The sequence below is a fragment of the Malurus melanocephalus genome, unplaced genomic scaffold, assembly GCF_030028575.1.
Source record: "Malurus melanocephalus ecotype Western Australia unplaced genomic scaffold, MMel_1.1 scaffold_30, whole genome shotgun sequence".
In the NCBI taxonomy this organism is placed as follows: Eukaryota; Metazoa; Chordata; class Aves; order Passeriformes; family Maluridae; genus Malurus; species Malurus melanocephalus.
Genome location: NW_026623262.1, coordinates 1,429,020 through 1,453,968, shown reverse-complemented (window position 1 = coordinate 1,453,968; position 24,949 = coordinate 1,429,020). Strand labels below are relative to the sequence as shown.

Genomic DNA, 24,949 nt, shown 5'->3' with positions numbered 1-24,949 from the left:
CTGCAAGTGAAAGGATTAAAAAAAAAAATTAAATACGTCTTTTGCACAGTTGCAAACACGTGTTTTCCACCAGCGTGGATTTGAATTTTCCTCTGTTTCCTGGCATTTGGATGTTTTTGTACTTTAACGTACACTTTACACCGCTGGAAACAATAACCCTATTTAAAATTTCGCGGTGGCAATGAGACAGACCTTTTAAAACCTTATCGCAGCTGTTCAAATACAACATCATTGTCAGGTTAAGAGCCAGTGTCTTTTATAGCTGCAGTCTGCAGCTCCTGGGTTGCCGGAGAGTTTAAATATTACCTTCGTAATATTCGCTGCTCGCAGCATCCCCTGCGCCTGGCGCAGCCCCTGCCCACYCCGGGCACGCTTGGCCGGCGCCGCGGGCTGAGCCGAGCGGCGGGCGCGGTGGCCACGTAAGATCATGATCAGAGCCATGGCTAAGACTCGCCTGCGCCGGGGAAGAAGCCGCGGCGGAGCCCACGACGCTCCCTCCGAGCGCCGCGTCCCCCCCCTCGCCTTCTAGCAATTTCCTCCTCTTCAACAACAGCCTGGACRACCCACAGAGTTTAAAGAAACAAAATACTATTTTTCTTGACTCAGTTTAAGACTTGACTGTTAAATCTAATCAGGAATTTTATGCCCATCAAATGGTTCTTTCATAATCTTTATTTACACTGTAAGAAAAGGGGTCCCAGAAATATCCCAGCTGAAGTATCAGCCCAGAGGTTTGCGGCGCATTTCGCCCAACAGTAAAGTTAAAACAATAAGCAAATGCTGAGCTGCTTTCCACGCCGGCCTCGCTGCTGCTGCTGCTGCTGCTGTTGCTGCTGATGCTGCTGGAGGAGCTGAATTCTGGGCTCCTGATTAGACATGAGGGCTCTTTGATTTTTTGTAATTGAAAATATTAATTTCATGCATGTCACTACACGGAAACTCAGATGACTGTTGTGATTATAATAATTTAAATATTGCGTTCAGGACTGGCAAACGGCTTCGTAAGACCCTTCGCTCACGGTAAATCATGAGGGATTTAAAAACGGGCAGCAACTTTTTATTGAAAATGAACAGTAGAAAGTTTAAGTTTGATGTAAATAGAAGTTGAGTAAACATGCGGGAGCCACTGGGGAACTGGGGACTTAGGCTCTGGGCATTTAATGTCACTATTGTTTTAAATCATATTAAAATGGAATAAAGTAATTAACATTAATAAATAAATCAATATTGTGCAATAAATGAGATATACAATCTACATTAATATAAAGGTTTTGCTCTCAGAGCCCCATATTTTTCCGAACGAGGGTGAAAAAATGCCCCAACCAATGGGTCCATGCAGATGTAAATTACTGTTTGTAATAAAGCATAGGTGGACATTACAGTTTTCTCCTCTAGCAAATGTCAGGACTAAAAACTGGAGGTTAGCAGACGTGGCAGCAGGGCTTAATTTTCACTGCCTTATCTCCCTGAACCTTATTACTGATGATATGATTATGTTTTTGTCTCGGCTGTGCCGAGCATTCTCATAGTTGCTGTGTTTGTGTCTCATTATGTGAGGGGGATGGGAGAGGGGTACGAAAGAAGCTAGATATTTTGCAGATGCCTTCAGTAACAAAGGTATTGCGAGAAATGTCTTATTTTTAAAATAGGCTGGAACCCAGGAAGATTTTAGTAAATTTCCTTTGATTTATTCTATTTCAGTATTTTATTTAGGCTGTCTTTAAACGAGTAGACTGTATACTTTATGCCACGCTGTTATATTGCAGGGACATTGAAAAATAGTTTTCTTTAAGAAAAAAAAATTGGCTACGATATTGTGTCCTTTCTTCTTTTAATAAAGCAACTGTCACGTTGCCCAGATTTCTATTGCCATSTTTTCATAGAAAAAGTTGGCATCTTGGTTGAGGACTAAGATTCTCTGGATTTTTTTGACCGAGGTTGGAGGACAGACAGGACATACTTATGACATTATGCCTTTTCCTAAATATGAAAGCCTATGAAATAAACAAAGTAGCAGGCTGGTCTTCTCTTCCAAGGTATTATTTCTGAGCGTAAGGATCGCACAGTAACACTGACCATACGSTTAGATTCGCCCAAAACCTCAACCCTTCTCCTATTGTAGTTCCATATTTCTGTGGACACAAAAGTGCATGAGCGTGATGCGATTTTAGCGTGTATATTGGTGGCCGGCGAAGCCCTCAGCTTCGGTATTTGTGCTGCACATTTATTTTTCGTCTGATTCCTGCCGCTTTTTTAGTTTAATCCGAAAATAAGCAAATGTCCTTTACGTTCTGCGTAAAGGACAAGCCCAAGGACGTTCGGAAATATCTCACAACCTTTTCTATCTAAAGGARTTTAACAGAGAAAGGGGTAAAAAGKAAAAATAGACGAGGTTATGGACTCGCACGGAACCATCACATTTACACAATGGTTCAAAAAAAAGGAAAGGAGAAAGCAGCATTTCCATATTCTGGTGTATAGATATCATTTTTCAAAATTAACAGCACATCCTGGCACCCATCACCCGTTCACATTGCTGAGATCGGCCTCACTGTAATCACGAGGGGTTAAAGCACCTCGTATGAAGCCGGGCTCGGGTTTGGTGTGGGCTCTCGCATGGAGCACGCTCATGCCAAGAAAAACAAACAAAAAAAACTTCGCTAAACATTTCCCCCCTCGGAAAATGTATGTCCACCGAGAGACAAGGGCATTTTCCTCCGGGATACGGCTCTGCCTGCAAGGGCTACCTCTGGCGTCAGGGATCCCAAGGATTTTGGATTGTACAATGCCGGTTTATTACCGACGGAAAGGCTATTTCTAGGAAAGTGTTAACAATGAACTTCTAAAAAAGAAAAAAAAAAAAAACCACCCCCAAAAAACCACACACTAACAATGCAGCAGACAAAGTGCCAACAAATGTGTTCACGAGGGACTGGGCTTTAAAAAATGTGGAATATGGCTAAGCCAACGTGAAATACATTTCGATGAATTCTGCAGATAAGCAGAAAGCAACGAAACCCTTTCTTTCCTCGAGTTCTGACCAGAAGCACACACTGGAAAGAAAAAAATAAAACAAACGAAAAAAAATCTTAGAATGACAGAATATATTCAGTTGCTGGAGAACGTCCAGGAAATTCATAAGATTCACTTTAATTCTGTAATCTCTACTTTCATTTTAATAGATCTCCATAGCGCTTTTAAAGAGAGGAATTTCATTCAGCAATGCCTTGGCAAGGTGATATTAGGATATTAAAAATATCTTTCTATCTTTCTAGTCTCTCTGTCTTTCTTTAAAAAAAATAAGCGCTCTCAGGAGCTAATGTTAATCTCACCTTTAAATAAAATACGATTTTAACATTATGTTTTCTGGACCTAGAGGTTTATTTAAGAAAATSCTCTAGTAAGAATCGACGATAAATTGTAGAAACGCATGTTTTTTAATATTACTTTTGTTCCACTCGCATTGAGGCTGTCCCTAAAGGAGTAGATAGATTTTCATTCTAGGGAACGAATTCTGAATATCTTTGGGGTTTGATTTTTTTTTTCCTTTCTTAAAATTATGGGATTTTTTTTTTAAAGCTCGAATGCATTATAAAAGATTACGACCAAAAAAAAATTCTTTTAAAGTGCCATATTTCTCCAGCACGTCACGGTTATGGGTTATTTGTTTAATAATTCTTTTTGATGCTTTATTTTCTCATTTGGAAGGCCCTGAAATCTTATCGTTACTTATATATTAGATATTTTATTAGCAGTGGAATTATTATTAGGGGGAAAAGAGACTGGAGCAGAGAGGCTGCGGCATTGCAGCGCCTGGGCGCGCCCTCCTGTGGCCGCTGCCCGCCAGACACCGGGAATTTTCTCCTCTCCAGGTCTTTTCTCCTCAGCTCAGTTTGCTCCAGGTCATGGGTTTCCTCGGTTCTTTTTAAATAGAAACTTAACACCGCTATCATTGAGCATTTGTGCGAGCTTAGTGCTGCAGCGTTTCGGTTCCCGCTATCCGCTTTTGCGGTGTCTCGGCCTTTTGAAGGCGTGTTAATACGCTGAGATAGACAGTTAAAGCACTGCAGGGAACAGAAAATCAAGCGACTCGTTCTCGCCCTGTGGATTAAGGATCGGGAGATACGCGAGAATTTTGCTATAAGGTCAGGCAAAATGCTGTGAGGAATTCCCCGCGACTTCGCGCATTTTAAATTAATGGGCTTTGTGGGGAAACTGCATAGAAATATCGTCTTTCTCACTAAATTACGAGACCTTTCCCACACCTTTTCTTTCCCCCTAAGAAACCCCTTATTTTTCTTATGAGCTAAAAAAAAAAAAAAAAAAAAAAAAAAAAAAAAAAAAAAAAAAAAAAAAAAGAGAGAGAGAGAGAAAAAAAATGGTCGAATTCCCAGGGCGCAGAAGAGAAAGAGAGGGAAGTGAAAAGCCCCCTGAGCTCCAGCTGGCAGGGACTGGAGCAGGGCACGCTCACTGCTCGACGCCGGGAGCTCACCTCGACTCAGCCGGGATTTTCTTTGCATTATGATGCATTTGCTAATATGGCCAGCTATGCGGTAAAAAGTGTGTGTGTGGCTGTGCATGTGTGTGAGAAAGAGAGCGGGAGGGAGGGAGGGAGAGAGTGAGACAGAGAGAGAGTGGGTGGTAGTTGAAAATAACAGAGGAACCTTAAGGCGCCTAATTATTCAGAAAGGTTAAAGGTGATGACCTTGACATTTTGGAAGTTCAAAGGCATACACTTATGTTTTTCTTACTAAAGTGTTTAAATTTTTTTTTTTTACTCATGCCCTCCTCCTCTTCTATTTCTCTATTTTTTTGAATTCTCGGTCTTTTCTTGACTTAGTTGGCACTTTTGCCTTCCCTGCCTGCGAGCGTAGCGAGAGCCACCTCGTCCTATTCAAAAAAGGCAAATTCTTTTCTCACTCGTCGCCTTTATTGCACATTGCGGAAATCTCTTTTTCACCCACCAGAAGGTGTATAATATAACCCAATTAAGCTGTTTAGAACCTCTGGTTTTATGGTGTTGTCTAGACAGTTCAAGGTTTTGTAAACAGCCCAGCCAGGTCACGCAAGATAAAGCGGCGAGGAGCGGAGCGGATCTCCTCCGGGTGCCGGCCCCCGGCGGGGCCCGCAGCGGCCGCGCTGAGCTCAGCTCCCGCCAGCGCCGCGCTCCGCTCGCCCTGCCCGGCAATCAGATTTAAGAGAACCAGCCCTCCGCTTCCTAAGTGTTGGGGGTGGTTTCGTGGTTTTGTTTCTTTTTTTTCTTTTTTTTTTTTCCCTTTTTTTTCTTTTTTTTTTTTTTTTTTTTTTTTTCATTTTTCCCTCACCTAGTGCCAATTGTTTATAGCTCCCTCTTGCCTGACTCGCTCCGAGCCCTGGTCTTTCTGCCTTGCTCTTCACTAACAAGTAAACAGTCATCGAAGTCGGGGATTCTGGGCATTTTTGGAGTCTGRCCAGTCAAACAAAAAGCCTTTTTCGTTGTTTATAGTAATGGTAGCACCATCAGAAGTGATGGTCTGCAGACAGCCATGTTGGATCTGTCTCGCAGCGAACGCGGAAGGTACACATACCTACAAAGGGAGAGTTAGGCTTCTGAGCTATTACTTAATTAAAATGCATTTTAAACAACCYGACTAGGCTTCCTCACGTTATTATTTAACAGAACTTGTCTCTAGCCCGGAAAACGCTAGGATCCTTCGGAGATGGAAATCCATACAGTGCACGGAAGTTATAACCTTAACTTTACTAGAAACCATTTATTCACATGAAAAAGACAGTGGCCCATGCTTTTGGATGACAATAGAAACATATATATATATATATTTTATATATAGCGAGCGTACATTTACCATCTCTTAAATAAACCGCATTCACTTAAAGGGAGGAAAGTGTTATCCTAGCTCAAAAGCAACAACAGAGCCCCCCCCGAACTCAATGAATTGTAAGCAAAAACTACCAGACACACTGCAGGTCCATTGCTGGTACTGTGGGAGAGGAAAAAAAAAGCACCTCTGGCGAAAAACTCGAGAGTGGACTGTTGGATTTACCCTAGTTTCCCCTTATCAGGAATCTGCTCCGCCAAGCCCCGAAATCTCCAGTGGCCATTCAGTGTGGGGAGTTGCACATGAAAATGAAACTTTGAGTTCCGCAGGGTGGATGTGTCAAGTAAACCAATTAACTTTTGCATTCAGATGGTAGGTCAGAGAGACCGAGCTATTCTTTGTTTTTTTTTTTCTTCTTTCTTCTTATTCTCTTGGGTTTTTCTTTTCTTTCTTTTCCCCTTATTTTTTTCTTTTTCTTTCTTTTTTTCTTTTATTATTTTTTTTTTCAAAACAAGGGATTCCCAGTGAAATATTGGAGTCGATCTCTGTTCAGTTTCTTTTCTTTCATCCTTCGATTCTGGAACCAGATTTTAACTTGCCGGTCAGTGAGGTTGAGCATTCTGGACAGCTGCAGTCTCTTCTCTTTGTTTATGTACACGTTGAAGAAAAATTCCCGTTCCAGTTCTCTTATCTGATATTTGGTATAGGGGCACCTCTTTTTCCTTGATCGCTGGGGAATTGCTGAAATTCAAGAGAGAAGAAACTGATTTACGCTGTTGCTACGAACATGCTCAGCTAGSATTTGATCAGAGACTTTGATGATATCCCATTGCCTGGAAAGCAGCCCTCTAGCTGCTTCAAAAAATATTCCGGATGCTTATAATCTCCGGGTGACTTAGCAAAAAAAACTAATATTTCCCAACTTCTCCTTAAAAGAGAGCTCTTCGAGCAATACAGAGAGATATTTAAATGCGCTGGAAAAATTCCAAGTTTCTCAAACTCCTCTCTCACACACCCCCCGCCCCAAACAAACGAAGATCTTAAGCTCTAAACCGAAGGCAGCTCTGAGCACTACCTGTGAAATCTCTCCGTCTCCCCACGACAAATCAACAATTTAATAACAATTAATATCCTCTTCCAAGAATACCTTAAGCCCACCTAAATTGGTTTCCTATCGTAAACACGCTTTACAACGGTAAAGGAAATCTTATAGGATATATAAAATCCTTTGGATGCTTATAAAATTGCACATAAAATGCGGCTTGACAAAGTGTTGGCCTTGTACTCTTGCCCCCAATTTACTACTGATACCTACCTGAACTGTTGCTCTTCTCTGCAACAGCCTCACCAGAAGGGGAATCGGCGCTGTTCGCTGGTGTCACTTTCTTCTCCTGGTTGGAAGGTGTTTTACTGCAAGTGCTGTTCTGGGCTTTCAAGTCGCCCTTCTCCGCGTCCCCCTCGCTCTCGGAGTGCTGCTGGTACGGGGGTCCGGGGGCTRTCTCGTAAAACTGGTCGAAGCCTTGCGGCAGGATGCCGTTCCTCCCCACCGAGCTGTAGAAGTTAGAGGCGGCGGGAGACGGTCCGTGGTGGCCGCAGACAGGGTCCGTTTTGAACAACATTTCCGTCCTTCTGTTCGCAGGCTGCAGAAAGTCTCTGTGCATCACCTCTTCAGCTGAGTAATAAGGAGCATAACTGCCCCTATACTGCCATTTGCTGCGCTCTAATCCGTATTCCCTGAATGCCACTTCGCGCACAGGTTGAACATGAGGTAAATTAGAAGAATAAGGAAAAGTCATTTGACAGGACGACGATTGAGACAAAAAAGAGGGTTTCGTCGAGAAATCTGAGGGTGAGACGTAATAAGCGCACCCTGGCAGATACATATTGGATGTGCCGTGACTGCAATCGTCAAACTCAGTCATGTCTTCCTTTTTGCGATTGCAAGCAACCAGGAGGCTTCAATGCATTGAACAAGATCCATCTATTGCACAAGAGGGTTTGGACAGGATCAACTAAGAAAAAATCCCCACCGTGTGCTGACGTGCAATTCATCTTGATTGATTCTAGTGGTAATTATGTCACGTGACGCGATGTAGAAATGTCCTTATATCTATATCAGCCCCTCGGAAAGGCTCCTAAGATCTCTCCAAAGAGCCCTCCCAGCACGGCGAGGCGAGCTCGCCGTTTGTACAAATATAGCCGTTTTTGAGTCTCATCCTTTCAGCACGCGATGYGAGGCACACGTAGGTGGTGCGGCGGATCACCTGGGGCCGCGCCGCCCGGGCAGGCGCCTGCCCACCGCCGGAGCCCGGCGCGGAGCCCCGCGGAGCGCAGCCCCCCGCCCGCATCTCCGCCCGGCCTCCCCGAGCAGCGCGGGGGGAGCCCTGCCACCGCCGGGGAAGGGAGCCCCCGGAGAGAGGCTTGAGGGCCCACGGACGGTCACCCCCGGCTCGGAAACGTGATCGCTTCCTCCTCAGAGGGAGCGATACTCTCCGGCCGCCGCTCAAGCAGATGATGAGCGGGTGGGTGACGGTTCACTCAGGAAAGCCAAGTCCCATTGACACATTCGAGTGTACGACAGGATCTGCCCGCCCGGCTCCTGCAATCCACAGCTGGCATCAAAACCGGTCACGAAATTCAAAGCCTGAGTTTCGATCACCTCGTTTTCCCTCGCTTATAAGCCCAAACACTGCGCACTCCTGTCAGGGCGCCAAACTGAAATGAGAAATACGCATCTCTCAGCAACCTTATTTATGAAAGGGAGATTCTTTCGGGCTCTTCTGGAAGGCAAAGGGCTATGGCAGGAAAAGGAGTCCACCAAGCACGGTTTCCTCGCGAAGCAGAGCAGCACACAAAGTGACCTCTGTTCCCCTGCCTCCAACTCCCACCAAAATGTTCATTTTCATTGGAAGAGAAAAGCAAGACTTGGGAGCGGGCGACACGCACAGCAGACGCCAKCCCCGCTCCCACCCTGCCTTCGAGGGCTCATTTTTGCCAATTTTCCTTTTCTCCTTGAAATACGATTTTATATAGACGAGTACAAACAGGGCCGCAAAGGCTGAAAAAAATAAGAGAATAAATAATACACGCCAGCAATGGCCCTATGCTCCACCAATTCCTCATTCCAGAAATGTTTGCCAGCTCTCTATGGGAATGGCTTTTTTCCGCTACTGTACAGCGTAGCCAGGTTAGCTCCACCACATGTCGGTCTCCAAATAAACCCGAAATCTGGGCGAGCTCCCCAAGCCGAGCACRGCCGCCTCCGGACACCCCGGCAATTCCCGGGCGGAGGCTCCGGCAAGTCGACAGGCCCCACATCACCTCCACAAAAGCAGCCTCCAGGTTCCACAGCAAGCGGAGAGCCCGGCAGGTGGGGAACCACAGCACTCCGGGCCAGCCGAGAGAAGGAAGGCCCGTGGGCTCCCCGGCTCCTCGAGGCGGCCGTGCCTGCTGAGGGTTCGGCTCCGCAGCAACAAGCGCCTCCTGCTCGCCCCCGGCTACGCGACGCGGAGAAGCTCCGGGGGCGGGAGCCCCGCAGCGCTTGCTGCGCCCCGCACCCTGCTCCCCGCCCCGCCGCCGCCACGGGCACGGCCCCTCCTGCATCCCCTGGMTCCCCAGAGCAGTCAAGGGCTGCCCAAGGGGCTTCCATGCCGCAGCCCAGATTGCCCTTTCTAAAAATAAAAAGACCAAACCCAGGCAGGTATTATGGAGCCCATTCCTACCTACCCCCCACCCACCCACACCCTCCGCCCCTCTCTTTCKCTTTTCTTTGTACAGTTTTGGGGTTATTTTTTGCCTTGGTGCCCCACTCGCCAAACACCTCAAATGTCACACATTGTTCCCACCAGATAGAGTCCGTCAAGTTGCAAGATATCACTAGAAATCAAAGCACAGAACCACCGTTCACTCCCTTTATCGGCTTTCGAGCCATCTCAATTCCGCTGCAGCAGAAAAAAACAACCTCCCAAAAACGATGTCTGCGCAGTTAAAATGGCTCCTGTGTCGCTAATTACCTTGGACCTTGCAGCAAAGCAGGGCAGGCTCCGTTTGAATTGCGCCCCCCCCCCACAACCAAGGTTTCTGATCGCCTATCTCGTCAAGAAAGATGGTTCTGGAAACCTATTGATCTTTATTTTCTTTACCGTTCAAACAACTAATTTTGTCTAAACCAGAATCCTCCACCTTCTTTTCGATGCAACAATTAAATTTTGGCGCAAAAGCCAACCGGTTTCAACTAATTCAAGTTCAAAGACATGACGACGATCTCTTTGTACGAAAGCCCTTTTAGGAAACAGTCCTTTAAGAAGAGATCTAATCTGGGAAATGTGAGACCAATATCACAACAGAGACCCCGCTGGAATAAGGCAGAGCTGGGGGTCCCTGCCTGCCACAGCGTTTTCACTCGGGGGTCGGTCGATCCCAGCCCAGATCTGAACATTACAATAACACCCCCACCCCGTTTTTTTCTTTTTCCCTTACGCAGATTAAACAGCATCGAAACATAAATGCACATCATGTACACGGTCAGGCGAATACTTTACCGTTAGGCGTCTTGAAGCATCTGCACTCGTTGCCTGGAATCACCAAGTATTCGGGTCCAAGAGACATTTTCCAAATGCTCTCCGTGGAAATTAAGGAAACTTGCGTAACGTTTGGGCTTAAAAATATACCCCGTCCGGCTGGAGAAGATGCGGTATTTTTGTGCCACCCAAGATAAGACACTAACTTGACCTTAACTTTGTTATGGCGCCCCTAGTATCTGGAGAACGTGAACAGACACTGTCTGGCAGCTCTCGTAAAAACCGACTGGAGAAGAGATTCTGAGTCATTTCATTTATTGCCACTACAGTTCTGCAAGAAAGCTTTTCCTCTCTGCCAAACTTTAATTATTTATGCTCTTTTAGGAAGCACAAAGGCATYCAGAGCCATTCCCAACAAGGCGAGTTGCGTTTGCAGCCTTATCAAACGAGGAGGAATTGAGAGCCKCCTCGGAAGGGCACTATCATGTTTAAGCGGCGGTGGAAATGCAAAGATGTTTATGTTTGAGTAAATAAAGGATGAACCATCTTCTGCATGCTGCGGAGGGACGCGGGCGTGGGCGCAGCAAGCGGGAGCCCGCTGCTCCATCCCACCCCGCGTACACCCGCAAAGACGGTTCAAGGGGCACCTGRAAAGACACCCGAAATAATCCAATCGATGGGCGTGGAGCACATCCACCTCACTCGGGTGCATCTCCCGCACACCCAGCCGGCGTGTCGCACACGCTTGTGCACACATGTGCCCAGGGGACAGCTCGGGTGGGTGTGCACAGGCAGAGCCGCACAGGCAGGGCGCGCCCCACGTCTGCAGCTCTGCCACGCGAGTATGTGCCCTCCCCATGCCCGAACCACTGTCCTCGCCCACTGCTTCAGAGGCACGGATGAAAGCTGGAATATGGGCACGCGTGAAATCATGCACCATTTTCGAGTGCCGATGTGTCTGCGCACAGTATGTGCCCACAAACACGTACGCCTGTGCGCACACACGCTTACACACAACGGGCACTGCTGAAATAAATGCACCTATAGATACACAGGCACACACAGAGATACATAATACACAGACTTTCTCAACAAATCACAATTTAGATCCTACCTCCTCTGTCTTTTCTTTTTCCGTRAGCGCTTTAGACTAGGAGCTTCACAAAATGCCATCATCATGCATCAGATGTGTTTAATAAATAATATATTGCCTTCCACATCTTTTCACCCGAGGTTCCTCTTCGGATTTGATATCACCCATGTAATGAAGGGACGGGTTGTACTGGGGATGACTAGGAAAGGGAAGAACAGCATAAAGGGTCCATTTCTCGTGGACTGTAGCCATCTCAGTAGTACTCCAGGAGAGGGTAAGAAAAGGGGTTTTATCTGGTTTTTGCTTTTCTCCTGGCTTGCATCATTGGGGTTGCTCCTAGTTTTTTTAATTAGGGCATGCCACTGGATGAAGAGACCCTTATTGTCCGCAATGCGTCAGCTCCCAGCACAGAGGCTGAACGTATCGAAGATTTGGAAGGACCCAGGAGCGGTTCCTGTGGCTGTGGATGGCTAGGTGCGCATCCCTTGACCCCCAGGGAGCTGTCACCCAGTGAGGCTTCATACCCGCTTTCCTACTGGCAGCCGCCCTGCCATGAGCGAGGTAGGGTTTTGTCTGCATTGGGCAATGCGGTAAGAGCGGAGACAAATGCTTTGGGCTAGCTTTCCTTCTCCCCCCGAAACACTACCCAAGCTTTACCTTTGGGGCTCTCTGGAACGCTTTCGAGAAAATGGCTACATCTCTGCCAGCCTAGGAATCCGGGATTTATCTCCAAAATCATCTGGACTAACGTGCCCTCGCGAGCAGTACTTGCAAGCACAGGAGTGAATAGGAGCRAAGTTTAAATATGACTCTTTATGAAATAATGAGTTTGTTGCCTTCAGGAAGGCTATAGCCCCGTGTAAGTAGGCAGCAGCTTTATRCCATTCTTGCGGTTGTTTAGCCTTGCTGTACACGCCACGAACAACCATAACTGAGCCTCCTTTACATGCCTGAAAAGAAGGCAGCCCCTGCCAGCCTTATTATTACTACTGTTGGGAGGCGTGGAAACGCTCTTCGTCGAGAAACCAAGACTTAGGTGGAAATTGCAGGCAAAAGACATTTTAAATATCCGCGAGGGTGGGGTTTTTTTTGGTTTTTTTTTTTTTGTTTGTTTGTTTTTTTTGGTTTTTTAAGAATTTATATTCTGAGGTGTCAGACTAGGGCATTATATTATTTTCTCTGGCCCTGGAGCTCTGTCCAGTCTGACTGCTCTCGTGTTGCAGAGGCCGGCGGCTCTCGGCAGAGAAAGCTTGTCATCAAGATGTGGGAAAAATCGATCTCGTTCTCCTCCCAAACCAGTGATCTAACGGCTTAGACGCCGCTACCAGTCCCTCTGGTTGGGTTATCCTCTGAGGTTTATATGTGGGCAAAACCCCGAACCGGTTCTCACTTTCCCCTCATAAAAATCTCTGCAGGAACGGCCATTGGGACTGGCTGGCAAAACAGTCAATCCCACCAAAAGCTCCGTGTTTTCCCGTCTCCTGCAGCATCTCGAGGTGAGACGGGTGCCCCAGCCTCCCTGCAGCCGCGCCCCAGCCGAGCGCGGTGCCTGTGTCTCGGCACCGCCAGCCGCCTTTCGCCTGGTTGGGGCAGCTCTTGGACAAGGCCAAAGTCAGGAGCGCTGCGAGGGCAGGCCCGGCCCGGCCACCTGGGGAGGCAGCGGCGCCCGCCTCGGCGGCCCCCTGCGCCTCCGCGGGACGCCGCGCTGCCCCAGAGGCGGCTGGAGCGCAGCGAGGGGCAGAGGGGCGCTTTTTCCCGAGAGAGGAACTTGTCGGCCGCACCCGCGGAGCAGCCCTTCCCGCGGCCCTGCGGAGGGCACGCAGGGGCTTCCCGGCCGCGCTCTGCCGTCGGGGCGGGCCGCCAGCGGAGCGGAGCSGAGCCGAGCGGCCGCCGCGGAGCCGCGCTCAGGTTACGCGCGGGCCTTACGCGGGTGTCACGTGCACTCTCCGCCGGGCTGCGGTCGGATCTGCGGCCCCGGGAGCTTGGGGGGCGGTGGGGGTGGGGAGGGAAAGGGAAAAAAAAAGATTAAAGAAAAAGGTTTATTTGTTAACCACTTTCCCCATCGCTGCTCGAGCAGGTTACTCCAAACCACAAAACAAGCCGGCGCCGCAGGCTCGCCCTGGCGTGCAGGGCAGCAGATGAAGGGAGCAGCCGGGACTCACAGAGCTGACGTCTTTACTAGGCGTTATTCCTTTATTTTGCTGCAAAATGGTGTTTACATACAGATAAAAGAAATCGATCTTAGTTTAGAACCGCTTGTTCTCCGTGGAAAGAGGGTAAGATGCAGGAGAAAATCTATATAAATGGAGAAAGAAAGGTAAAAAGCTGCTAATACATATTTCCGTGCTGGTCCGGCTCGTCTTCTTCATCTTGGCTAAGAACTCAGCGTGGCCAGTTTACGCAGGAATCCTACGCATTTCGAGAATTTGGTCTAAGTGGCAAAAAGACACACTCCCTGCTTTTCACTGGCGCGTACGCTCTACTCTAGGGGTGAACACTCCGGGCACAAGTTCATGCAGGAACGGGCGGACTCTGCTCTAGTACATAGAAAGAGCCTGCTCTCGCATTACTACTCTTTTCTTTTTCATCCTCCGGTTCTGAAACCAAATTTTAACTTGCTGATCGCTTAAATTCAGTCTGTTTGATAGTTCTTTCCTCTTCTGTCGGTTAATAAACTCATTGAGGAGAAACTCGTTTTCCAATTCAGCAATTTGTTGTTTTGTGTATGGTTTCCGTTTCTTTCTTGATCTCCCCTGGGTGGGACACCAAGGCAAACCTACAACAAACACGTCGATAATTTAGTGGATCAAGTCTGGGTATGCAAATACAGGAATATGTTAAATAACAAAACAAAACAAAATAAAACCAAACCCTCAAGGTAACAGGGCTAAAGTAGGTCGGAAAATGGGCAAAGCACATCTAACRGCACAATTTCTATCTAACCTCCGAGTCCCATTAAGCGATTTTCGCTCCGAAAGAGTTACAAGGAGGTTTACAAAGTAATTACAGGCATCTCTTAAAAAGAAAATAAAGCTACGTCGCTTCTAACTACAGCGAGATATTTAAGGCATACCATCCTGCACTGAAGGTCGGAGGCATGACTGGACTGCTGCGGGCTGAACTGTCAGGTTCAAGTTGACGGGATTCTTGATGTCCTCCTTTAAGCTTGAATTGCAGGAATTCACTTCAAAAAGAGCAGCCGAGCCATGCAAACTTCTCTGCAGGCTAGAGTGGTCATACTTTACGGGCTTTAAGTTGGCTGTGTGAGTAACAGTTGGGTCATTTGCAAAAGAYTGCCTCTGCCTGCATCTCTCCTCTTGTTTGGAGTTCGCATCGTGGGCGTAATATTTATTGTTGTCTTCCAGGCACTCCTTGTTGCCGTTGGAGCTGATGTTGATTGGAACGGAGCCGGGGAGGTAAGGCTGCGCCGCGCCGCCGAACGCGTGGCTCTGCGGCTGGGCTGCGCACGAACTTGAGCAAGTCCAGGGGATCGAGCTCCGGGGGTAGGAAATGGTGGGCAGAGCCGCCAATTGACTGCCATTAGCCCGCAAATTAGGAAAATAAAAGGAATCTGGAGATTGCAAATTCAAGAGAGAACCAACGTAGCCAGATCTGTAGAGACTGCGATCACACATTTCCAACAAAGGACTTCAGCTGTTCGTACAGCGGTATTTAGTTACAACAGGGAATAAGCGGAAAGCCTGAAACGATTGGACGAAACTTTGCAGACAGGTTCTTCAAAGCCGGTAATTTCAGCACCGCCTCCAGCGACCTAGCCACAGAGTCCCGTCCCCATCCCCCTCCCCCCCCCCCCCCCCCCCTTTTTTTTTTTGCCTTCCTCTTCACCCCCACTTTTTAAAAGTCTTATGATAACACTTGAAATATGAAAATATCGATCTTGCAAGGAGGAGGGGAAACCATGGTCTCCGCTTCTATAAATGTGGCCGGGGCGGGTTGGCAGAGCTGCGGCGCCAGCGGAGAGATGAGAGGAAAACAAACATTTGCCGAGAGRACAGGGCAGCCCCGGGTGCAACCCCCGTGCCAGCGGTGTCCCCCGGCTGGCAGTGCCCGCCGGCTGGCAGCACCTTCCGGGCCAGAACGATACCCACGGTAAGAGTGAGCACTGAGGACTGGAAATAACTTGTGATGTCTATGAGTTGGGAATGTTTAGGGCACACATATGTACTTCTGCCCCTAACTGCATGATATGCATCTGCATATGCGCAAAAAATAAAGTCTTAATCGATGGGATATTACCAGGATCATCATTCTGGCACATTAATGACGAGTATTCTCTTAGGTCCGCACGTCTGCCCTTTTTACCCCTTTTGCCTTTCATCTTCACTTAAAAGCACTTCTAGACGAACAACGCTTCTGAAACTCGGAGTCTGTTTTGTCTTTAAAATACAATCAAACAAACATCAACAAATGGAGGATAACAACAGCAACAACACGGAATTACTTGAGCAACCCGCTGAGATTAAATAAATAGATAAATAAAATCGAAATACTTCAAGAAAGAAAGAAAATGCCAGGGTCTGCTCTTCAGCAGAGGGAGTGTGAATGCCGCAGTGGGCACAGTCAGCCTCAGCTGGGTAGCCCGCTGCTTTCTCCCAGCTTGTGTGTGAGGAATTTTTCTCTCGTGAGAAGAAAATCATACCTTCATGTTTTATTTCTGCGTTATTTTTGGGAGTTATACGGTTTTTATACATTTTTGATCAAACAAGAGCCCATTTATTCCGTTATCTCTGTCATTTCCCCATAGCCCTAAAGTAAGTAAAATCCTGTCTAAGGGCATCCTCACAGGAGATTGCTCGTGTCCTTTCCCAAACCGTGCGGTTGGCGAGACAGTACTCTTCCCTCCGAGAAAAGGCAAGGCCCTGAGTGCTGCACCCAAAGACATTCGCAAGGAGGTGAAAGGCTCGGGAAGGAGTGGAATACCCGTGGGCTCCGCGCTCCCGGCCGCTCCCGGCCGCTCTCTGCCCCACAGCTCCACAAATCCGCGGGACACTGATCAGCCACCCGCACCGGGCATTTCTGTCCTCGGCCTCTTTCCCAAGATTATCTCCCCTAGTGCGTGCGAGTCCCGCGTCAAGAGAAACCTTAACGCCGGGTCTTTCTCACTTTCATTACCTCGGTTAAAAACTCGAAACTAGTTAGCATGTAGGGTTAATTTTCCCTGTTATTATCCTCTTAATCATAGTTTTAATCTTGGTTTTACTTCTAAGGCGAGATCAGAGAAGCTGCCCTTCTTGACATTCTCCTAATCAAATTCATCTTTCTGTTTAATGGGAAATGGAGGGAAAATCTGCAGTAATTTCATTGCCCTGGAAAAAAAAATCTCTAAATGATTGCTCTCTCCTAGACCACACAGGACCACACAAGAACCGCTGGAGGATATTGCTGACCGCTGCCTTTAATTTTTATTGTTTGAGTTATGTCTACCAATTGAATCTCCCACTTATTAGCTGATTTGTATTCTGACTTTGTGTTCCCTAAGAAGATGGGCAAGAGTGTTTTTTCATAATCAGTTTTTACGAAAAAGCTGACCCTGATTTTTGGTTCTTAGAAAAGGAACATTTTCAGTTCAAAGGCTATATTTTTGTTCGCAATAAACACAAGGAATGGATGTGAGGTCCCCAGTTACCGGAAAGAAAGGTGACACTTCAGACTAACTTTTATGGGGTTAGAGAAAACAGAGCTTTCAATTAATATTCAACTAATTTGTAATTGCTAATTAATACCGGAGGGAAAAAAAAAAAAAAAAAAAGTAAAGAAAAACCAAAACCTGGAATAGCTGGAGACACTCACAGTTACGGAAAATGTTAAAATCCACAAGGAAAAACATTTACAGAAACATCTTGCTCCAGAGGCGATTGGCCTCGGAGCCGAGGGGAGCAAAGAGAGAGCCTCGTATGGACTTGAGCTGCTTTTTCCAGTCACAGCCGGCTGCTGGTTTGGGAGGCGGCGTGTTAATGCCGCGGGTGTCCCCTCGCCTGTGTCTGTACAGGAAATATCACCACTGAGGAACAGGGAGACTCGGAGCTCTGCTTTCACACGCTCTTTTCCTCCTTCTTTTTTTTTCCAAATCCGGCTCTCCCCCCCGCCCCCCCTCGGTTTTTAAATGGGCATCCGGATAGCTCTGGACATCAGAGCTGACCACACGCTATAATTTCACTGGCATGTTTTTCCCGTTTACAGATGAAGGGTGCTCTGCATGTGACCGAACAGCCTCCCTCGCTCATTCATCACTCGAAACCGCGGCTCCCGGAGGCAGGGGAAGGTTTYCCCTGCCTATGCCAGGGGTTGTCCAGGAGATGGCAGGATTGCCTCAGACATGGCTGGGAAATAGCKCTGCCTGACAGGAGCCAAGCAATGCATCCCTGCACCACTGCGCATTTGCAATTCAGCTTGTCGAGGTACATGTTAATTATCGGTAATAACGTGTGCTACATTCCAGGCGAGTCAAACCCTTTCCTCTAAACATGGACGGCTGTGGCCGGCTACAACTGGGGCTGCGCGGCTGCAGCCCAGCCCCGGGGCCACGTGCTACTGATGTCCTGGAAGAGTCCAAGCTGTGGCCACGGAGGTTTTGAATAACGCTCACCAATGCCCCAGCTCCAGGCTTAGAAAATCCTTTTAATCTGAACCGGTAGGTAGATGGGCAGATGTTCGCCCCACCTTCCTCCTGCCTGTAGCTGCCGGTTTCTTAAGGATTCTGCATGTTCTTACGAAACCAAAAAGCGTCTCCTCTCCATCTGGTACCGATTTGCCAGACAGTTCGGGTTTCCTTCTGCCCAGGGAAGGCGGCTTTGGCCGCGGCAAAGCTGCCCCTTCTGAAAGCAGGGAGCCCGACAAAGCCAAAGGTTAAGCCTGGAAGGAGGAAGAGACCAGCCCGCGATAGCTCCGCGGCCGGGAAACAAAACAGCTCTGGCAGTGCCCGGCCCTCCGTGTGCAGGGGGACTCGGTGGGAGGAAAAACCTCCGTAGAATTAACAGCAGTATGTGTGGGTGAGTGGGGGTGCCAAGGAGGAGAAGACAAGAATTTAAAACATTCAAAGAAAAAAAGGCTGCATCAGGAGAGAGGGCTGTTCCAGGCACGTAAATGATGCGCACCACAAGTGTCCTTTTATACTAGAATGAAAAAAAATGCTTTTTGCTATAAAATCTGAACTGCTCAGAAATGGATTTTTTTTCGTYCGTCCGAAGAAAACAAGCGCCATGAACGTGCAAGCGGAGTAGAAAGGGGAAGGAAGAGGGCGGAGGAGGCGGAAGATACCTCCCCGATGAAGCCAGCCGGTTGCGGAGAAAACGGAGAGGCGTCGCTCCCGGCCGGCGGCCGGGGAACCGGCAAGTGCCGGGGCGTTTTGGAAGGGGAGAACAAAGGGGCGGCGGGTCGCCTCGGCCCCAGGCCCCGGGAAGGCAGAGCAGGGCTCGGAAGAAGAGGGGAGAGATAGACTTTCGCCTACTTCCCACGCCCTGTTTTTCTTGCCGACAACATTCCTTTCTCTCTAAAACCCTTCCCTATCGACAAGGCACTCTCGGATACTCTTCTCCATCCTTTAATGAGCCTCTCATTGTATGAACCTCTCACTTCCCAGGAATGACGACTTATAAGTATCTCTGAGARGATCCCAGGCCAGCCTGAAGCCCGTTAAACCCCTTGCGACAAAAGAAGGCGAATTTTCTTTTTCTCTTTTTATATATGGCGAAAAGAAATCGTTTTATTAAAGACGGTTCGAGAAAAAAAAATTGCAACATCGTTTACAGTTTGGAAGTTCAGATTGTATTTCCAACACAAAGTAATGGCTGACTTTAAGACGAATAAAAAAAAATGGTTTATGGAGAACTAGGCTTATGGTATGTCTTACCACATACAATGGCAATCGAAGTGTTTAGAGCAATAGTATGTTATAATAAATAATACTARTTTGGAACACATTTTAATAATTAAATGAGGCACATTAACAGAGAGGATATCGCTTCTCTCTCCTAGTTTTTGATTAGCGTGTCTGATCACCCTGTGTATATCATAACATGCACTCTAGGTTTAAAAGAATAAAAAAAATCGACAAAATCTTAGCGTTTCGGCCCATATAAATTATGGCATCTTTTGATTTTYCTTATTTATTGCTTCTGTCATTAACACCCGTTTATTTTTGTAAATTAAAAGCTAGCAGTGAATTTCGCTACTCCGACTAGGAATTTTTTGGGCGAGAGGAAGAAGAGTCTTGCGCTGGTCTGGACAAACAGGGTAGAGCGGTATTTTCCGCCACGTCTGTGCAGGTCCATACACACCTCTGCAGGGGCAGCYTGTTCTCTGGCTGCTGAAGGAGATGGCAATTCCATCATGCCGAWAGCGCGGCCCGCGGAGCGCTCAGCCTGGCAGCCGCCGTGCGACTCAAGCTCTTCCCGGGGACAGGCGGCTCCTTTGCCAACTGGATGGGCAGTATGGGCTCCTTGCACTGAAAACGAAACTGCGGCGGAAAAACCCACAAAACCAACCTCAGACCCAAACCTTCAGAAGCGGGGAGTGCGTTGGGACGTGCCTGGGACTCCGCGCCCCGCAACAGCTCGGAGGGATTCTCCCTCAYTCAGAAAAGCAGTTAAAATTTTTCCTGCAGCCAGTAACACTCCACACAATTCTCTTCGGGTCCCGATGAACCAGGCAGATTTGGCAGAAGCCGGGTTCTGCCACGGGTCCCTATTCCGGCTTTCCTTCATTTCCGATTGATTTTTTTTTTTTTTTTTTTTTTCGACGCGTTTTGAAGTTTACGATACCAAATCAAAANGGTTCTGCCACGGGTCCCTATTCCGGCTTTCCTTTTTTTCCGATTTTTTTTTTTTTTTTTTTTTTTTCACTCGACGCGTTTTGAAGTTTACGATACCAAATCAAAACTGACACTTTTTGGCACTGGCTGTTGCTCAGAGAAGAAAAAAATTACAGAATACCCCCCCAAAGAGTTAAGCATTAAAAAAGTTATAACTGTTACCGTTCAACATATTTAAATTCGTTTATACTGGCCTAGAGGGAAGAACAGAAAATATAATTATTATTAATATTATTATTATTATCAAAAAGAAGAATAAGAATTCAATTCAAGACTTGTCAACACTCCCTTACACTGAGAGAAAAACGCTGACTTTCACTGAAAACAATTCCCGAAATTTCGCCACCGCTGGAAGGACAAAAAAAAAAAAAATTAAATATATTTTCAAGTCTTTCCAAAAGTCTTTAGCTGGTTGTAAATTGAGTTTATATATTCATCACTGTCCGCAAGTAATATATCAGGATACRTTGTCTTTCAGTTTGGAGACTATTTTCTTGTCCTTCACCCTCCTGTTCTGAAACCAAATGGTAACTTGTCTCTCAGACAGGTTTGTGGCTGCGGATATCCTTCGCCTCTTGTCCTTGTTAATGAACTTGTTAATGGCATATTCATTTTCGAGTTCTTTAAGCTGCAGTTTTGTATACGGCACTCGCTTCTTTCTCCCACGCCGGTAGACGCACATATCGGGCTGGTTTAGTGCAACGTCCCCTATTGTAAAAGACATTATGTGAAAAATTAGTATTTTATTACAGGCGTTTAAAGCTTAACTGATATTTGTCGGGCACTGGTTTTCATGGGCAAATAAATAATGCCGGGTTGTTTACAGTTTGTTATTATTTACACTGCCACATTATTTGCACTCTAGTAAAGCACCACCAAAACTTTGATGGACTGTCATCACTTCCCAGGCACGCATCGCTAACCGAGCATGCAGAGCGGCGGGGGCATTGGTTGGAGGGCTGAGAGCGGGTCGATGTTGGCAGCGCGCACATAGAAATGGCTTTGGTGAGAGTTTTCCCGGGTTTGTTTGCATGTGGCTTGTGCCTCTGTGCCCTCACTGCTCGCGGTCTCTTAAGTGCTCTGCGGCCGCCCGATCCGTCGCCARCCGGAGAGGCAGAGGAGAGCAAGCCTTCGAGCCATCGTCCTGCAAACTTCAAACGCGACTACAAACCCGGCCACCGAGGGAAGCAGCGGGAGAAGGAGCCCGAGGCCGCCCCGGCGCCCGCGGGCTGGGGGGCCGGTGCCCTGGCGCTGGTGGCGGGGAGGTTCTGGGGTCAGTCCCGCGGGTACGGAAAGCAGAGGGTGAGATTTTCTCGGGGGTAGACGACCGAGGGGGGAGTGAGAAAAAGAGAAAATCCACCGCCCCCACCCTGCTCTATGAGTGTCTGTGCAGCGTGTCCAGCTCGGCAGGCCGCCCCTGCAGCCCGGGGGGCGGGGGAGGGGACGGGAAGGCGGAGGAGGCGCGGGGGAGCTCGGCTCAGACCATTTCTCCCCCTCTCGTACCTGGAAAGGACGATTTCCAGAAGTGTGAGCTCTGTGTCTGATCTTTGGCACAGTAAACCTGACTATTCCAGCCATTAGCCAGAGTCCAAGACTGATAGCCCTCCATTGATATGTATGTTTCGTGTCTCGGTTCCCCAGAGCCAAACGTTGAGACCATGTCTATGTACCCAGGAACGTGCTGGTAGGGGGTTGTATAGCCCTGGTAGAAGGACACTTCCTTTGCCCTGGAGGAGACTTCATTGGCGGGGACACTCGTGCTGGTCAAGCTGGAGACGTCCATGTACTTTTCCACGGGAAAGCCGCCAATGGAGGCATGGGGGGGAGACTTCAGGGCGTTTTGCTGTATCCCAACCCCGTGGGACATCCTGCAGCTATAGTATCCATTGCCAAAGTGATACCCATAGCCCAGAGCGGGGGCGGCGGCCGGCGTGGCGGAGCCCGGGCAGTCCTTGGTCGGGGGGTCGGGCCTCGCCGCCGCCCCCGAGCGCTCCCCTCCGCCGGCGTAGGCAAAACCCGAGGCGGCGGCGGCAGCGGCGGCGGCGGCGGCCGCTCGGCCCGTGTGGGCCGCCCCGAAAACGGGCGAGGAGAGAAAATTACGGCACTGCCCGGGGGTTCCGCCGCCGCCGCCGCCACCGCCGCCGCCGCCGGTGCTGTCGCCGCGCAGTCCGTCCATCTCCCAGCTCGCTGCTTTGCTCATGGCCTTGCACATCGCGGGCGGCGGCGGCCACGGCTCGGTCCCCGGCCGGGCATGATGCGGATGGTTATTTKCCTCCAACAGGTTGGATCCTGGCGGTACGTTTATAAAAACGAAGTCCAGGTTGGGAGGGGGGACCGGGGTGGGGGCGGCCGGTCCCAGATTAGTTTGCCTCAGCCCGGGGGGCTGCTCATAGGCTGCCATCGGAACATGTGACCCTCCCGCTGCCCGCACTGCCCCTTTCGCCTCGCAGCYCCCGGTTCGCACCGACGGCGCCCCCACCCTCTACTCCCACTCCCGCCCCGCCGCCGCGCTCCCGCCCCGCCACGGCCCCGGCGCTGCAATGTGGGGAGGATTGGGCGGGCGAGCGGCGGTGATGCCCCTCCGGACCAACCTAAGCCCCCGWTGCCTTCATCCCTCCCTTCCTTCTGCCCGCGGCTTCAAAAGGGCCAGCCGAGTACCACTGGACCTTTTGAGGCCGCGGGCAGGGGCCCTTTTTACAGCCGCGGACAGCGGGCTCACCGGATCCACAGCGAGACCTTCTCCAGCTCATTGTTGTCTCTGCAAGAGAGGGAAAACCTCAACACATGTCTTTGTATTCCATCCTCGCCACCTCTCTTCTTCCAGGCGATATTTGGAGTAAAAGGTCTTTGTTATATGGGAAAAGGGGTCTCTTCACTGCACTATCGGTCCCTGGGAGAACCCTCTCTTTAGCTCCCCCTGATATTGCTACCGGCTAGGAAAAGGCACCGTGTCTGTGCTTGTGCGCAGCGCAGGATGGTAAACCTGGCACTCATTAGATGTGGCTTTTTTTCCCCCTTGCAGTGTCGGTTCATGTCACGGTAAGGCAGCCTAGTTAAAACGCAGYTTGCTTATGCTGACGGCTCTTCTCGTGATGACTTCTCAAGACGGTGCCAAATCCTTCTGTCGTCTCTCTCGACTCTGCCACTGAGTCAGGATGGAAATTCAGGAGCGCGAAGTACTGGAAATGGAGAATGCTCCAAAGTCGACTCCCAGCTCCAGCCCCAACCACAACCCGAACCCCTACCCCCTCTGGACCGACTCCAGTCGCTCCGCAGTTGTGTATTGCACACTTAGCTCTCTCTTGGACGCGGAGGGCCAGAAGTTGCTGGGAGAAGCGTCAGCTTCGCGGGGAAGGGCAGGGAAACTCGGCGCCGCTGAAAACCATACAGCTGGGGCTGTGTTTACCGTCCCTATAGAGGCTCAGGGACATGAGAGAGGCAGCCGCCATGGAGGGGAAACTCTGTGCCGACACCATTTAGGGGCTCCGGGGGTGTCCTTGCTGAGCAGCCTGGGCAGATGGTGGCGGAGTTCCCCGGACCCCTGGGCTGTCGCGGGATAGCCCGCCAGCAGCAGCCGCCCGTCCCGCAGACCTACTTTGTCGCCGRTCTATCAACAGTCGGCGGTATTTGGAAGCGAGATTTGGAATGACAAATGGATGCCAGTAATTACGGCAACAACAGGATGGCATAGACGAGCTCATGTTTATTAGCTCCGACCACTTAATTGCTATTTATGTTTTATAATCAGCTAAGAAGTGAGCCAGGCCTGAKTACGTGTTTCACTCGGTTATAAGCCGAATCGGTATTTACTCTCAGGACATTAAATCTCCCGTAAATTAGAAGGGCGTTTTGTCGAAGCACGATTTTCTCACCCTTTTATGCTCCTGCAAACAACTTTCTAGCGAAAACATTGCTAAAAAAGAAGAAGTCCAGAGAAACCAAGAACTTTATTTCTCCGGACATCTTTCTATTTGTATTCCCACGTCCTGTTGTGTTTCTTCTTTCAATAAATGCAGTGAAAATTTCTCTCGTGTCAGGATATTTCATGTAAGGCCGCCGAAAGAAAAGAACACCTAAAGGTCGGGGTTTCCCAACTTTTTAAGGTCGATCGCATCAAAACAAAAAACAGTGAAGCCGCAGAGACTCCCGTAGAGGTCTTCTGCCCTGCCGAGACCCCTGCTCCAGTGAGAGCCTCTCGGTGTACCAAAAAACTCTTTGGGCGGGTTTATGACCAACAATTCCAATTCTATAATGAGCCGCTTTGTGAAGGGTGTAGAACACAGCACAGTCTTGTATGGCAGGATATTATGCACAGGAATAAATGATCTCATGAGCAAAGGTCGGTTCTCTGAGAACACCCACCCAGTTTACAAGTGGCGGGATGCGTCCCGCAACCCCGGGTCCGGGGACCATTCGGGACACAGTGCAGAGCCCCCGAGCAGCCTGGTGCTTCCTTTGCCCAGGGAGAACATTTCCCATCGCTCSATGTCGGGCAGAGCAGGAGGACCGGCCGTGCTGGCCGGGCCTCTCTGCCTGCGAGRCAATCCTTATCTCCTCTCGGGAGCGCTTCCGGGGTGCCCAGCGCCCCGCGGAGTCAAGCCGCGTTTTCCATTGAMACATTGCACGGGAATCTACAGAATACATGAACTAGATAGCATCGTTGCAGGAGTGCTTGTGACTCCCCGAA

General features: G+C 48.9%; 3 protein-coding genes across 3 annotated transcripts; all 3 read right to left on the bottom strand.

The window, feature by feature from the left end:
• Positions 1–6,324: 6,324 nt before the first annotated feature.
• HOXD11 (homeobox D11) lies at positions 6,325–7,741 on the bottom strand. The gene is made up of 2 exons (XM_057363642.1): positions 7,135–7,741; positions 6,325–6,560 (listed from the first exon to the last, which is right to left on the bottom strand). Exons 1-2 carry the CDS (start codon positions 7,739–7,741, stop codon positions 6,325–6,327), a joined length of 843 nt encoding a protein of 280 aa, XP_057219625.1.
• Positions 7,742–13,969: 6,228 nt separating this feature from the next.
• Positions 13,970–15,067, bottom strand: HOXD12 (homeobox D12). The gene is made up of 2 exons (XM_057363641.1): positions 14,506–15,067; positions 13,970–14,208 (listed from the first exon to the last, which is right to left on the bottom strand). Exons 1-2 carry the CDS (start codon positions 15,065–15,067, stop codon positions 13,970–13,972), a joined length of 801 nt encoding a protein of 266 aa, XP_057219624.1.
• Positions 15,068–20,719: 5,652 nt separating this feature from the next.
• On the bottom strand, positions 20,720–22,474 carry HOXD13 (homeobox D13). Its single transcript, XM_057363640.1, has 2 exons — positions 21,766–22,474; positions 20,720–20,970 (listed from the first exon to the last, which is right to left on the bottom strand). Exons 1-2 carry the CDS (start codon positions 22,472–22,474, stop codon positions 20,720–20,722), a joined length of 960 nt encoding a protein of 319 aa, XP_057219623.1.
• Positions 22,475–24,949: the final 2,475 nt, after the last annotated feature.